Source organism: Neovison vison, chromosome 7 (assembly GCF_020171115.1).
Source record: "Neovison vison isolate M4711 chromosome 7, ASM_NN_V1, whole genome shotgun sequence".
In the NCBI taxonomy this organism is placed as follows: domain Eukaryota; kingdom Metazoa; phylum Chordata; class Mammalia; order Carnivora; family Mustelidae; genus Neogale; species Neogale vison.
Genome location: NC_058097.1, coordinates 107,855,904 through 107,872,074, shown reverse-complemented (window position 1 = coordinate 107,872,074; position 16,171 = coordinate 107,855,904). Strand labels below are relative to the sequence as shown.

Genomic DNA, 16,171 nt, shown 5'->3' with positions numbered 1-16,171 from the left:
TCTCCTCCCTCCTTCTGCCTCAGGATTAGGTTTCCCTCACGATACCTGAAGCTGGAGTTGGCAGCTTCCATTCTGAGCTAGAAGTTTCTGTTTTCTCCCATGTAAGTGGGGAGAATAGCAGTCACTTCCTTGAAGTCTTTGCTCAAGGGTCATGCCCATGAAGGGCTCCCTGACCTCCCTGTTTCAGACTGGAAGTTTGCCCCCTGTCTTCTTGCTTCCCTTGCTTGCTTTTTCTCTCTGTAGCACTTCTCACTATTATCTATCTATCTATTGATCGATCTATCGATCTGTCATCATTTATCTGTTTATTTTAGTCTGCCCAACTCTACCCCAGTGCTAGTGCCTCGGGAGAGGGGTATTTGCCTGTTTTGTCCCCTGTGTCCCCTGCACCTAGAGCAGTGCCAGGCCCATCAGAAGCACCCGGATAGGGCGCCTGGGTGGCTCAGTGGGTTAAAGCCTCTGCCTTTGGCTCAGATCATGATCCCAGGGTCCTGGAATGGAGCCCCACATTGGGCTCTTTGCTCAGCGGGAAGCCTGCTTCCTCCTCTCTCTCTATGCCTGCCTCTCTGCCTACCTGTAATCTCTGTCTGTCAAATAAAGTAAATAAAATCTTAAAAAAAAAAAAAAAAGCACCGGGATATTCGTTGGGTGAAGGAGTGAAGGACAGATGGATAGCATTGTCATGAAGGTGGTAGGCATTGCTGTATGTTGAGCATTGGCAGGAAATCCAGCTCCTTATCGCTGTTGTCGCTGCTGTTTGCTCCCTGTAACTTGAGTCGGTTCTGTAAAATGAGAGGACCGGGGGCGCCTGGGTGGCTCAGTGGGTTAAAGCCTCTGCCTTTGGCTCAGATCATGATCTCAGGGTCCTGGGATGGAGCCCCGCATCGGGCTCTCTGCTCAGCAGGGAGCCTGCTTCCCCCTCTCTCTCTGCCTGCCTCTCTGCCTACTTGTGATCTCTATCAAATAAATAAATAAAATCTTAAAAAAAAAAATGAAAGGACCGAAGCACTAGACGGTCTCTGGGCTTCCTCCAACCTTAAAAAGTCTGCCGTTCTATGGCCACCATGCCCCCAAATGCTCAGTCACACAAGTTCTTCTCAAAGCTCACCTGAAACGCCTCAGCAGCAGCTCTGCTGGGTTCAGAGGTGCTGAGCACCCCTAAGGGGTAGCCCTTCCTCTGTTTCTTTCGACTCTGACGATCAGAACGGGGCCTAGCTGAGAGACCATGAGTCAGCTCACAGTTTCTTAGAACGGTTTCCATTCAGATACTTGTATGTTTTATTCTAATTGGCTTTTGATGTGTTGTTTCATAACGTTTTATTGTTTTCCGTAGAGGAAATTCATTATAGGTATAATTAGAGGTTGTTTGGTTTTAATTTCTTTGGTAAGTGTTTTCATAGAATAGAGTTCAGAAAATGAAAATTTTGCCATGTGCCTTGATTTGGGATTTGGACACGTGGTCCTTGGAGATGAAGGTTGACACCGTCCTGCCCTGGGTGGGGCTCTGGTCCCTGGCCTTGGATGTTCCATTTGGGAACAGGGTCCTGCCTCAGAGGGCCCCGGGGAACATCTGTTTTAGGTGCTCAGGTTGACTGGCCTAAGACTGTCCACACAGGGCCTCCATTTTTCCTCTCAGAATGCCCCTCCGAAAGCAGCATTCCGGAACCCCTGGTTTCCTCATAGCTGACTCTGTGGGGGCAGTTTCAGGAGTAAAGGTAGCTTCACACTCCCGGTATTTGGTATTTGGTATTCGCTGAGTAACTGGGATGGCCTCGGAGGAGGGGAGAGGGACAGGTCTGGCTAGTTCTGAGGTGTTGTTTATACTTGAGATTACCTCACACGTCCCAACCCGCTTCCCCGCCCCATCTCGTGGGGGCTGGCCCTCAGCCTTCCAGCCCCTTTTTCCCCACATGCTGGGGAAGACAGGGGCCAACATGGCTCTTCCCGTGGACATCAGCTGAGCCTGGAAGCTTCACCCCTCAGGAGACCATGGAAAGGGACGGCAGCCGGGTGAGTGGCCATGGGCCTTGGGCCAGAACTTCCCAGGGCTGGGGAAGCAGGGATAGGGCTGGGAGATGGGTGGGGCGCTGCCACCTCGGTGCCTAAGGTTTTGGGGGAAACCGAATGTGCCTTTTCACACTGAAGCTCCTCGAAGGGATTGAGATTGCTTGCCTCCTTTTCTCCTGGTTTCTAAGAGGGGCCCCTGGGAGCAGCTGATGGGATTCAGGGTCTGGTCAGGAGGTACCACAGGGCTGTCCCTGAATTTTGGGCTCTTGGTCTGTCGCCTGTTAGATCATCCCTTTTGCTGGCTTGAGAAATCACCAGAGCTTCCCATTCTAACTGGCCTTCAAGGTACTCTTGGCTAATCCCTCCTTAGACTCATAGACCATCTTAGAAAATTTGAATTTCTATGTGTATTTAAGATCTTCAAGGGAATTTTTCAGTCTCCTTTGGTCACTTATTTTCAGGCTTTATAATATTCATGCTTGGAAAGTGCTTCCTTAAGTCTAACCATAGTTTCTTCTGCCACAACTCAGGTTCCTTTCCTCTTCTGTTCTTGATGGTGGCAGAGAGCAGCTAGAGTGCCCTGCGTTGAAAAGCCAATTATACACGTGAAGGCTTCCAGAGATTTTGTTCAACTGTGCCTCAGCTTTCTTTTCTGGAGGGACAGTCTTCTTATACTCTAACTTATCCTTACATCTTGCTTTCTACTTCTCTTTTCCTTCTTTTTTTCTTTATTAAAGTAGTATAATCAGAAAATCTGGGAAGGATGGGGCAGCTCTGGGTTTGAGAAGGATCAGCCCAGCCTATGTTCTGACTTATAGGAGGCTTGTGGTCCATTCTGAACCCCAAATACATTTCTGCCAATTTTACATCATCATTCCTGCCATTCTTCCAACCCCTTCTTGACTTTTCTTTCTCAGACTTAACCCCTGACCTCTGCACTGTCCTCCAGAGTTCCTGTCTCCTCCTCCCCAGGTCATTTGGTCCTAGGCCTCTGGGCTCATTGGAGACTCTGGTGAGCAGTAAGGGCAGTGCATAGGGCAGAACAGAGTTTTGTCTGAGGTGTGGGGAAGGTGAACCCACAATCACAGCCATCAGGCATGTTTGTTGGTGACTTTCTGGGAGCCTAACCTTGATGATCTCTAAATACAAAGGATGAGAAGGGCTCATTTTTCTGAAGGATGGTAGGGCCAGACCTGGGCAGGGTGCTGTAGGTGCCATATGCCTAGGATGCTTGTCTTTCCAAAGTTCGCGACCTTCCATGGAAGGTCACTGGAGGGGCAGAGAGTGGAGAGAAGACTTTTCATTCCTGATGGAAGAAGTGTTAAATGGTGTGTTAGGTGCCATGTTCTTTTGTTCTGGGAGGCTGTCCTAACTTACTTTGGAGTGAAAGAACTGAACCACCACTTTTTTTTTTTTTAAGATTTTATTTATTTATTTGACAGAGATCACAAGTAGGCAAAGGCAGGCAGAGAGAGAGGGAGAAGCAGGCTCCCCACTGAGCAGAAAGCCCGATGTGGGGCTCCATCCCAGGACCCCAGGATCATGACCTGAGCTGAGGTAGAGGCTTTAACCCACTGAGCCACCAAGGTGCCCCTGAACCAGCACTTTAAACCACCTTATTTAAGGTTCTTAAATTCACTCCCTTGTTTAAGGTGGGCCCTCCAAGATAGTGAGCCGAGGATGGGGGCAGGGAGAGCTGCCTGGGGCTCTTAATCTTATTAGCGCAGATTTCTTCAGGTCCTTTAGACTGAAGAGGAGCAGACTGGAAGAAACTGGTAATTTGTGACTGTGCCTTCTCTCCGAGGGTTTCATGGCAGAGAGATGTGCACTGCGGTTTTGGTCCTTCAGTTCTGTAAAGCAGCGAGCAAGATGGTAGCAAAGGGACATAAGCCTGTTGAAGCTGGTTGGGTATTCAGGTGGGACCTGGGACAGGAGATGCAGAAAGCTCTCAGCTTCTCGGTCTTCAAAAGAGAAGCTGCATGATGTGGACAGAACACTGACTGATTCCAGGTCACCTGTGACTTTGGGCAAATCAACCTCTTTGTACCTCAGTTTCTTCATCTGTAAAATGGAATAAAGATAGTGTCTCCTTCAAGGAGTCTTAGAATAGTGACTTTCACATATAAGACCCTTTTTACTTTACTTTACTTTTATTTTTTAAATTTTATTTGTTTGTTTATTTATCTATTTATTGTTTTTTATTAACATATAATGTATTATTTGCCCCAGGGGTACAGGTCTGTGAATCATGAGGCTTACACAACTCACAGTGCTCACCATAGCACATACCCTCCCCACTGTCCATAACCCAGCCACCCTGTCCCTTCCCCTCGACCCCCCAGCAACCCTCAGTTTGTTTCCTGAGATTAAGAGTCTCTTATGGTTTGTCTCCCTCCCCAGTCCCATCTTGTTTCATTTTTTCCTCCGTAGCCCCCCATACCCACCCCTCTCAAGTTCCTCATATCAGAGAGATCATATGATAATTAAGACCCTTTTAAAATAGCATCCAGCAGAGAGAGAGATACAGAGTTTTCAGATTTTCCTCCTCCTCCCCCATCATCATCACGTGGGGTCTAAGCCTGACTCCTCTACAATGTGGGCATGCCTCCATGCCTCAGTTTCTCCGCCTACCAAAGATGAGGGTTGGTCAAACTGCTTTCCCCCCGCCGACAGCCCATGGACTTGTATGGAATGGGATTACAGGTGCATTCCACTACGTATGTGCATTGCTCTTGAGCAATAGTGTGTGTTTTGTGTTTTTTTCCAAAGGTATCACATTCTTAATGCTTACAGAAGTGCCATGTTTATTTAAGAGAGACTGAACAAACCCACTGCTAAAGCTGCAATCCATTGTTGACTGGGTCTTCTTATAATAGAGCAGGTTCTGAGTCAGTCCAAGACCACGGGTGTTGTGGACTTGAGAGGGGTAGGTGGTCCCAGGGCTGGGTGGGTGAGGCACCCTCCCTTGATGGGGGTGGGTAGGTTCCCACGAGGGCGGATCAACAGGCTCAGGTCACCGTGCTGTCAGCCCCACAGCGCAGGCTCTTCCAGGACCCTTGGCACCAGCCCTTTCAGGCCTACAGACGTGCTGCCCTCACCTGAGACCTCTCTGTTCCCTGTTGTCATTGGTGCTGGGCAACCTTCCACCTGGTGCATCTTGCCCTGCCTCCCCCGAATTGTCCCTGTGACTTGGCAAATGTGAACAAGAATGTGTGGGAGTGTGTGTACGGGGCTCCAGGCTGGGGTGCTGGGCGGGAAGGCCGGCTGATGTAACAGTAGCCACTTAGCTTAAGTGTCTTGTTTTCGCAGAGCAGCTTCCTCTTGGTACAGCAACAGCAGCGTGGATGGTGCCCAGCCAGGCGGCCCAGGTGCTGGGGGGAGGTGTGAGGGAAGCTGGCCCGGGCCCCCCGGGGCTTTGGCAGGACCCTGGCAGGACCAAGGGGAGGGTGGCTTCTCTGATAGGACAGTCCAGGGCACTTCCATGAGGTACCAGCCCTGAACTGTGTCACCACCCCAGCGTGGGCCTAAAAGGCACATGGGGGGAAATTGAGTTAACAAGACCCTGGGTGATCAAAGATTATTTGCTTGGCAGCAGTAGATCCTTGACGTTCTTTAAACTCTTTGATGAATGAACAAATGAATGAATGAATACACGAATGAATGAACAAGGAGGTGTTTTGACACTGGGCTACCGGGGATTCCCCGAGGCTTTTTCATGAGGCATCGTAAACCAGAAGGAACATCAGTGCTCGCCCAGGCCAGTAATTTCCAAGTTCTTTGTAGCAGCAGCCTCTTTTGTTCAAATGAAACCGTGTGTGGAGCCCATTGTACACAACTGCCAAGTGGGTCTTCTCTGTTTGAAGTGGGGTGAAGGACTCCGGACCCTTTCCCTGCTCCAATGGTCCTGGTCCCAGAGGCATTTCCACGGAACCTCTCATGCTCCAGGAACCCTGCTTGAAAACAGTTGGTTGTCTGCTCTCTTCCTTTTATGGATCAGGGAGCTGAGGCCCAGAGAGGGATGCAAATGTCCTTAAGGTCATGCACGGTGAGGAGCAGAAGCCAGACTCCCCCATGTATCCCAAGCCTGCAAGAGAGGCCTCTGGGACCCAGTTTGATTCCAGGGGGCTCCCCAATTTGGAAGGAGGGTGGAAGGAAGTGCTGGGGAGTCTGCCTGTGCTCTGAGGGGAGCCTACATTTATGGAATTTACGTGGGTCCAGGAAGGAGGGAGTAGAAGGGAGCCCGGCATACCTGGAGGTACAGGGAAGCCTGGGTTGAGCAGTAAGGACAGGAAAGAAGCACAATCCTCTCCATCCCAGTTCCGACCAGTTCAGTCCAGGCCGGTCCATAGTCGAATGGTTTCAGGCCTCCCCTCCCAGGGATTCCCCAGCATCCCAGCAGCACAATAGCCATTTAGATTCTGCCAAAGGTAGCTTCTGATTTTTCTTGGTACCCTCTAGTGCTTCCAGTGGGGATTGGGGCCATCTCTTCCTGCCTAGTCCAGAATGCTGGGGGGTCAGGCTGGGGTCCTGCCTATGTCCCCCACTCCGAACATCCCTGATACTCAGGGTCTCTGGGAGAGAGAAGCTGCCACAGGGGCCCCAGTCTGGTCAGGAGTCCTTCCCCATGGGAGCCTGGTAAGGGACGCTGGGAGAGCACAGTGATGGACAGGAGCCCAAAGACAGGAGCCAGAAGATGACATCGCCCCCGACTAGCTGTGTGCCCCTGTGTGCCCCAACTAGCTCTGCTCCCAACTGGCTGTGTGCCCTTAGACCAATAGGATAAAGGAACCAGAACTAGAGGGTTTTCAAGCTCCTAGCTTTGACGGCTTGTGATCTGCCCAGCTTGCCTGGGGAGTAGGCTGCATGAAGGGATGGCCCAGGGCAGAGGAGGGAGGCCCTGCCAGCTTTGCTGGACTTAAACGGGCCCTAGTGGACCTGCCCTTGAGTCCTGAAGTCGTGTTATGGCTGCTGCCACCCACCGGACATTTCCACGGGAGCCTTTAGCCAGGTTCTTCTCCCTGCCTGCCACGGGCTCTGAGCAGCCCATGAGGCTTGTATCCTGGAGTTCAGACCACTTCCTATGGTTGGAGAACAGCCTCTAAGCAAAGACCAGAGCTCAATCCTTGGCAGCGGCCACGAAACCGAGCAATCTCGGAGGTGACCACCGCATGGGTCAGGATGGCAGAGGATCCCTGAACCCTCTCCTCTTGGCACAGCTGGCTGGGCTGTAGGAGGTGCAGAGAGGCCAAGGGCAGGACCACTGGGCTCCTTGCTCACTCAGTGCCACCCCCACCAGGTAAGGGCCCATGGGACGGACTCCACCAGAAGAAACCATAGACATGTCCCATTCAGCCTGGCAGCCCTGGGAGAGAGGACCATGGCCTCGGTACAACAGCCCTTGGGTTTTAGTCTTTATTCTGCGATGTAAGATGTATCAAAGTGACTCTGAGGAAAGCATGCAAATGTTTTAGGCCTTTACTTCCTTGACTGTAAAATGGGATTAATAATTCCGATCAACTCCTGTTCAGGAAAGTGCTTAGAGAGCGCCCCAGAGCCGGGGACTGTTCTGCCCAGCTTTCTGTCTGGCCCATCGCTCACTGCCTCCCTGCAGATCCCTGTGTGGCCTGCCTTCCAGCCAGGCCGCCTGGTGCCCCAGGGCACCTCGGGGGACCTGTTGCGAGTAGGCACCCCTGCGGAATGCAAAAGTACAGGCAGGTGGGGGTCATGACTGCCTGGTGTATAGGCTGGTCTGCGATGCTGTGAGGGCTACGAATGTATTACCCCACGGGGAACCCCGGAGCTGGCACAGAGGAGAGGCAGGGCCAGGAAAGAATGATTAGTGTGCTTGGCCAGGGAAATAGTCCAGAATCACCCACCTGCCTGGGTTTGTCCCGTCCACTGTCCCCAGATGGGCTGAGGGGCCTCTCGCCAGCAGGCGGGTCATGGGGATCCTGGACTTGGTCATCTGAGTTCCATTGTCAGGTCTTCTGTTCACTGGCAAAGGCCAAGAGTTGGGCTGGTTCTGGTTTGGGCTCAGGCCCTTGCATCTTGGGGTTCTGGACAAGAAGTCTCCTCCTACCCTCTTCCTTACCTACTCAAGGCATCTGCTCTGAGGGTGAGTCCAGGCCTCCAGGAGGGAGGCTGGAATCGCAGCAGTTGCTCTCCAAGGATTGAGGAAGGGAAATGAGGTACTGCTCTAATAGGTTAGACACCAGAAAGAACTTCCAGCAGGTGGGGGTGGCAGGCCATGAATGGGGAAGAGGTGGCTGTGGAATCTTTTCTAGTGCTCCCTGAAAAGGGGGGCTCTTCCCAGCATCCTGGGATGGTCTGGGTTGAGGTTCAGAGTCAGGGGACTGAGGCAGATGGCCTCACTGTAGAGGCTGCTTTCCTCTGGTCTTGGGGCTGCCCGACCATCCTGCTGGGGTTCATGGTTCCCCTAGCCTTGCGGTCAGGCCTCTTCTCTTGCCCTGGCCTTTGGGGCCCAAATCTTGGCTGTGACACAAGAGTGCTTGCTCTATGGAAACCAGGCCCTGTACAGCCTCCAGCTCTTTCTTGTCTACCCCAATGCCTGGCCGCCCCTGTGCATCCACAGCCCCCTCCCCTGCCCTGGGAAGACTTGACATGGGCTGAGCCTTGGAAGCAACACCTTTAGAGTCTGTCTGGAGACTTAACCCCTTCATGCCCAAGATGAGTCCCACTTTACATTGCCCCAGCTCCCTCTAGACTCAGAAGAGGGACCCAGGGGCTCCTCCAGCCTGGACCCCAGCTCACCTCCCCAGACACCCTCCTCCCTGCTTCCTATGGGCCGAGGCCATGGGTGGGCACGTTGGGAACTATGTACAGGTGGAGCCAGTATCAGGGAGAGGGCTGAGCAAGGTCTGGAGACCTCCCCTCTGTCTTTCTGGCTGCCCGGAACTTTCTACCTTGCCTGCTGCTCACCAGTTACCCCTCTGGTCTAACTCCCTCCCACTGTTCCTACCTTCCCCTAGCCTTTCCACCATCTCCCTTGGGGCCTCTGCCTGCTGTGGGCCCCTTTGTTCCTGCCACAGTGAAGCAGTACCAGGACCAGGGCCATGGAGCCCTGCTCTGGTGGGGACAGCCTGAGCTCTTGAATGTGAATCAGAAGGTTGTGTTAAGTCCCTACAAGCCTGCCAATCAGTTCAGGGGCTCTGGGCATGCTGTTTAGTCCTCCGCACCCTGGTTTTCTCAAGGACAGGTTGGGGGTCATAGTTCCTTCCATCCTTGATAGCGCGGCCATGGGAGAATCACAGGAAATAATGGGTATGGAAGCTCTTTGCATGCTGTCAGCCTCAAGGAAGCGAAGAAGGTTATTGGGGACTCTCACGATACTGTGGGTCCAGACTCTACTTGCTCCTAGGAGGCCTGATGAGGATCCAAGCCCTGTGACTCAGCCCTAAGTGGTGAGTTTGGCATGTTCTTAACCTCCCAGGACCTCAGTTTCAAAATCTATAAAATGAGACTGATAGTACCAGCCATAGAGGTCTGTGAGGAGTTTGAAATGGGATCAAGCTAAGTGCCTAATGGGCTACCACCTTTGCTATGGTGCGACACACATTCATAGACTAGGCTCTTCTGTGTTTATTCTGCGGTTATGGGGAAAGGAGGCAAGGTCAGTCCATCTTACATGAATGGGGACAGACTAAAGTATCCCCTTACTTGCCCAGGGCAGTGCATTCAGAAGTGGATGCAGTCGTATTTGAACACAGATTTTTCTGCTTCGACACCCACTGTCACAGCTCATGATCACCAAACCTTTCCTGTACATACAGCATCTTTTACTACGCTGCTAGGAAGCAGGGCGATTGGTTCACCTTACAGATAAGGAAACGGAGGCATAAAGAGGCGGAGTCTCTGGCCCAGAGTCTCCTGCTGAAGAGTGTGTGAGCCTGGCATGCTGCCTCTCCTGTCCCCAGACTCCACCCCAGACCCACCTGTAATGCCCATGAGAAAGTTCCATAAGACCGAGATCACTGTAGAACCATTGTCCCCACTGCCAGGCTCCCCAGGGTGCTCCCAACCCGCCAGGCCCCAGGTCCCAGTTCTCAGGCTGTGTCACAAATGCAGAACAAGTGCCGGTGTACAGGTGCCTGGAGAAGACTGTGCCAGGGGCTCTTTCTTGCTGCCGACCTCAGAGGGCAGGGGACTCACACACACACAGGCTTGGGGCAGAATCCCGACTGTGGGATTCTGGGCAGTCTGAGCCCTGAGACTTGGTTTCCTCATCTGTAAAACAGGCTTCTAAAAACACCAAACTCGGGGGCCTGGGTAACTCAGTTGGCTAAGTGACTGCCTTCGGCTCAGGTCATGATTCTGGAGTCCGGGATCGAGTCTGGCACTGGGCTTCCTGCTCAGTGGGGAGTCTGCTTCTCCCTCTGACCCTCCCCACCTTTATTCTCTCTCTCAAATAAATAAATAGAATCTTTAAATAAATAAATAAATACACCAAACTCTCATGTTTGGAGTGAGGACCTCATGAAACCACAGACGTGAAGTTTATTGTAAATTCTCAAGTGCCATACCTTGTGAACTGGTATGTGAATTATTATTTGAAGGTATCCTGTAGTGGGAGTGTGCCCCCCAGGGTGGGGAAGGGTTATGGTGTGAGCACAGCAGGGAGGGAAGGCTGGCAGGCCATTTGAGGTGCCCAGTGCCAGGGTCCCGGGCAGGGGACAAGCCTTGGGCCATCATTGGCCGGAAGCACAGAGTCTACACAGCCTGGGTTTTTCTCTCTCATTGAAGGACCTTAGTCTAGTCTTTGTCCAGCACCCACTTTTCTCCCTAAGATGAGCTTCCACCATCTTTCAACCCTCTGGTCATGCCCCAGGGCTGATAAATCTCCGGCAGGGGGGTGTTGTGTGGGCCAATGCAAAGATGGAGGGAGACAATCATTTCCTGCCCAGCTGCTGTGTGCCACACATAGGCAAGGCATTTCCCATTTTATCTCATCAAGTCCTCAGGGTCATTAGTCCCATTCTATAGATTAAGAAAAAGAAAAAAGTTTAAGTGTCTTGCCGAAGGTCATACTGCAGGGTACAGGATGCAGACCCAGGTCTACCTGACTCCGAAGCCAATGCTAGCAGCTGATGGGTGCTATATTTCCACACATCCTCACCGCCTCTCCCTGCCCCCAGCCCCAGTCCTGGTCCCCGTGGAGCATCTAGGGGCTCGCCTGTCTTCACTTTACGGGAATCTGGTCTCTAGAGGTTGGGGGTGAGAGGGGGGAATCTGAGCTCTGGTTCAGCTGGGTCAGCAGCAGTGGCAGCTGCCTTTAAGGTCCCTAATCACACACACGTGTGTCCCTGCTCAGCTGGCTGGGACACCTGGACCCACGTGTATTTACTCACATCCATCAAGAAACCCAGCAACAACCTGGGATCATGGCTCCTGGTCCCAGCCGGTGGTAAGCCGAGCATGGTTAGGGACTCAAGATTCCTTCTTGAATTCATCTTGCAGCCTCCAGAACAGCGAGGAAGTGACCAAACTATTACCTCTGACTCTTAGAAAAGAGAGTTTAAAACAATTAAAACAAAACCAAACAAGAAACCCTTGCCTGGTAGGGAAGATAGTGTTGACTTGGGCTGATGTTCAAATGAGGAGGACTTTTTCTTACCTGCTTTGCTTACTAATAATGTCCAGTGTTAGCACAGGGGCAGGAGAGGGATGGAAACAAATGCCAGGGGTCCAGAGCCTGTGTCCTCCACACAGCCCTGCCGACCATGCCCCAAGCATGGGGTCCCCAGCACAGGTGAGCTGCCCTCACCATCCCTGCTGCTCCCGCTCCCAGACTGCCCTCCTCACGGGCCAGGCAGTGCTCAGTGGAAATGATGACGAGGGTCAGATGTGGCCCTGGGGCCAGCGCGTTCCCAGATCCCCCCTGCTGCTCTGGGACTTCTGGAGGGGCCTGAAGAGGTAGAAATGGTATAAGGAGTCAGAAGGCAGTGACAGGGACTGGGAAGCCCCACCAGACTTCCCTCCCGCCCTGACTGCCCACTGGCTCTCTCTTAGATGTAAAGCACCCCAAAAGCTCCACTTGCCAGGAAGGAACTTACCAGCATTCACAGATTGCCTAGTAAGGCCAGCTGCTGCATTATCAACCGTGTTCCTCCTCAGAGAGGCAGCAAAGCCTCGAGGTTGAGCTGGTCCCTAAGCCCGGCTTTCTGGACTCACGCTCTGGCCCTACCCCTCTCCAGCTCTGACATCTTGATCACGTTGCTTAGTCTCTCTGCTTCTGTCTCCCGTGTGCAAAATGGGAGTGATTCTGTCCTGAGGACTAAGTGTGGGAATACATATAAAGCTCTTGGAGCATGTAAAGTCCTCTCTAAGCACCCACAGGAGTGCTGAATGGAGGTGAGCGGACCACTCCTCCCGCAGCCGAGTCGGCTTAAGGATCTTGCCCAAGAGTGGTGGGCTCCTACCCCACCTGTACCTTCTTCTGATTTTGCCTCTCCAGTTGCCCCGGTGCACTGGTGAGCAAATGCACATGCGTGTGCGCAGGTGCGCCAGTGAGCGAGACAAATCTGGTTGTTATTGAGAATGGTGGGCTGCAAGGCAGGTCAGGGCTCTTCTTAAGCAGAGCTAGTCACCCTTGAATGACAGCTCATAGTAAGAATGGGGTTTTAGAAGTCTGGCGCACAGAAGTGGAAAGGGCTGTGGTGTGGGGGGAGTGGGAGTGAAAGGGCCATCACTTCTGCCTCCGGGGATCATATCTCCTTGAGCCACCCTCAGAGGGCGGGTCCTTAGACACATGTAGCCAAAGCAAGGGCCCCTCAAGCCCCAGGCAGATGGCCCATTACCCTCTGCCCACCTCCTCAGGTCCCCGTGATAGGGAGAGATCATGGGGAGCTGGGGATGTGCAGGCTCTTCGAACTGGTGCTGCACTCCAGGACACTCTCTTCTCCCATGCTTGGGGGGGCGGGGTTTGTTCCCCACCTAGCTGCTTGCCCCAGGGCTAGTATCTCTTGGCTCAGACGGGCTGACAGCTGTGTGCGTTCTCAGGGGAGCAGCCTGAGGGATGCCCTTCACTCTGCTTTCAGAATGCTTCCCCGGCAAGGACATCTCCAGTCCGGGCGTCTCCAGCCCGGGCATCTCCAGCCGGCACGTCCCCAGCCCGGGCATCTCCAGCTGGCACACCCCCGGCCCTGGCGTCCCCTTCCAGGTCATCGTCTGCCAGGTCAGCCTCCACGACATCCTCTCCGACAAGAGTATATCTTGTTAGAGCAACACCAGTGGGCGCCGTGCCCATCCGGGCATCTCCTGCCAGGTCAGCACCAGCCACGAGGGCCACCGGGGAGAGCCCAGGTAAGGGGGACACTTCAGGGAAAGCAAGAGGAGCAGGGAAGCAGGAGGGTAGTCAGGGTGGGCAGTGGGGGGTCTGGGGAGGTGGGGCAGAAAGGGGCCATTCCACGTAAACCTAAGACAGTGGAAAATTGGAGCCAGCGGGGTAGGGGCGAAGGAACCAGGACCAACCCAGCAGCTGTAACTTTGGAGGCTGCACAGTGTGGGTCAGAGTTCAGATTTCGAGAGCGAGGACTCTGGTTGGAGACCGGGGTTCTTTCCTTAGGCTGCCCCACAGGTCTTCTGGGAGGCCCGGGTCTGCCTTGGAGCAGGGTCCTGATTGATCACGGACCCATCTATGGGAGGAAATGGAGGAAATGGATTCTGACCAGGCACTCTCGGGCCCCATCTTTCCAAACCGGCTTATCTGGTTCAGGGGCTGGAAATCAGAGCGGCCCGCTGGGCCTTGGGGCCGGCTGGCTCTGCCCCTAACAAGACAGTGTGTCTGTCCATCCCAGCGTTGCCTCCTCATCCAGTTGTAGACTTCAGACCGTCCCCACCATCCCATGCTTGGGGCCCCTCTCCCAGTCTTTCCCTCTCGGGCTGGTGGGGCACTCTGGTGTGGTGGCCTTTGGAATGGGACACACTTCATTTGACTGCCTGCTCTGCTGTTCACTCGCCGAGTAACCTCGAGCAAGTTCTTTCACTTTCATGAGCCTCAGTTTCCTCATCTATAAAATAAGGAGGATATCGCCCAGCTCACACGATTGCTGTGAGAATTCCCTATGAGAATACTTGCCAGTGCCTTGCTGGCCCATAGGAGATGCTCCATTAAAGAAAGCTGTCTGTATCCGGTGGGGTGGGGCCATATTCTGGAGTGGGGAGGTCCCCAGGGGGCCCTTCTGGGCCAGCCTGTTCCCTTCCCCTCCTCCCCTGCCCCGGACCCCTCTCCAGCAGCCTTACCCTCCCCTGGTGCTGTCCCGCTCCTAGGTATCAGCCTGCCCAAGTTCACCTGGCAGGAGGGCCGGAAGCGGCTGCCGCTCATCGGATGTGTCCTCCTCCTCATCGTCCTCGTGGTGGCCCTCATCATTCTCCGTGAGTTTAATAGAGGGAGCAGGGGCAGGCTCTGGTCACGGTCAGGAGGCATGGGGTCCGCCGGTGGGGGCACGCTGCAGGGAGACGGGAGAGGGGAACACACACACAGCTGGCTACCCTGCCCCACAGACACTCCTGCAAAAGGCTGTGGGCCACGGTGCCTTCAGGCCCCTTTGAGGCTGCTGGGTTAGGGGGAACTGGGCTTGGGCCTTATCCTTGCTCCTTCCTGTGCATCTTGCTTGGGAGAGTTAGCTAACCACTCTGAGCTCCGTTTCTGCATCTTCTAATGGGATTCAGTTCCTTCAGTGCACTTGACTTACTACGGGCTCCGTCAGCACTCATAAAGATGTCACTGAGTTTGGAGCCATAAATGACAGAATGGCCCAGGGCCTGGCACAAAAATCTCTAAATGCTAGTTATTTTTTTAAAAAAACATATAAAGATGGATTAGGGAAAGTCTCTTGGGCATTTTGGACAATAGGATAGAGTGTTCTGGGGTTTGGCACAGGCCCAGCACAGTGGGGAACTTCAGAAGGGGGCAGAAGGGGAGCACACCTCCAGCCACCCTGTCCTTGGAGAGATTCTAATCTCCTTAGGGACCTGGCTGGCAATAATTAAGGCCAGATGGGACCATCGAGAAGAGGTGACAGCTGTGTGGGCCAGGGTGGTAGGGGACAGCTCAGAAAGGTCCAGGAGACAGGCTGGAGGAGGGGACAGCATGTGGATAGGGTGTCTGAGTGGAATGAGCTCCTGCAGGAAATGTTGGGGCAGGTGGGTGAGGTCGGTGTGGGGAGAAGGAAGGGACCTCTTGGCCAGAGAGGAAAAGAGTGTTGGGGGATCCCAGGGGGGCTGTTTTGCTGCGCATGGCCAAGCTACATGGTAGAGAGCTTTAAACACCAGGCTGGGGAGTAAGGTTTCTGCTGAAGAAGTGGCACGGTGTGGGGAGAAGCCAGGGTGACCATGTGGAAACCTGGGCTGGCCAGGCTGCTCCAGGAAAAGGATGGCGCAGGAGGAGGTAGTGTGCTGGTTAAGGGCATGGCCACCTGGAGCCTCCTGGTTCTGCTACTTGCCACCTGGGGGACTGCAGCAAATTAATTAACTTCCCTCAGCCTCAGTGTCCCCACCTGCCTGACAAGGTGATGGCATCATTGTCATGCTCATAAGGGCGTCCTCAGCACGGTGCCTGCCACATGGTATTCACGTGGACCATAAGCCAGGAGATGCTGCCCAGCTTCTCCTGCCCCCCCCCACAGGGCACTGCTCTAGGGACCCCCTGGCAGTCATGGGAGAGCAGGTGGGAAAGACCCATGGAGGACTGAGTTGGCATCTCAGGGCGCCCGCACCATAGAGTCACAGTGTGGTTTCACAGCATGTCCTGAGGTCCACTGACCAACAAGGGGGCCCCTCCACATGTGGCCCAGCGGGCACTGGAGTCTGGGTCTGGAAGGAGCAGACACACAAGGGTGACCTTCGCCCTGGGTGACCTAGTGCGTGGTAGGGCTGGGGGAGCAGTGGGACATCAGGCTGAGGATAAGGGGCGGGGTGAGGAGTTAAAACTCAAGTTTCTTGGACACCCAAGGGAAGATGTCTCCAGGAAGGAGGGATGGGATCCCTAGTTTTAGAAGAGGTCAGTGTTCCAGACGCAGGGAGTCATGAGGCTGACTTTCACAGTTTGCAAAGCTTGTACATTTGGGAATCAGCCATCTAGATTTGCTCTTTGAGAGGAAAGACATTTCTAAAGACAAGTAATGGGGCAGGAGCTGATCGAAGGAGA

General features: G+C 53.6%; 1 protein-coding gene across 2 annotated transcripts in view; it reads left to right on the top strand.

The window, feature by feature from the left end:
* Positions 1–1,873: 1,873 nt before the first annotated feature.
* Positions 1,874–16,171, top strand: part of TMPRSS13 (transmembrane serine protease 13) — a 28,727-nt gene continuing 14,429 nt past the window's right edge. The window contains exons 1-3 of one of the 2 annotated variants that reach the window (XM_044257926.1): positions 1,874–2,010; positions 13,062–13,326; positions 14,293–14,397. In XM_044257926.1, coding sequence (XP_044113861.1) covers positions 1,990–2,010; positions 13,062–13,326; positions 14,293–14,397 — 391 coding nt within the window. In that variant the 5' untranslated portion in view covers positions 1,874–1,989. The remainder of the gene's footprint in view (positions 2,011–13,061; positions 13,327–14,292; positions 14,398–16,171) is intronic. The other variant, XM_044257927.1, reaches the window with a different exon arrangement.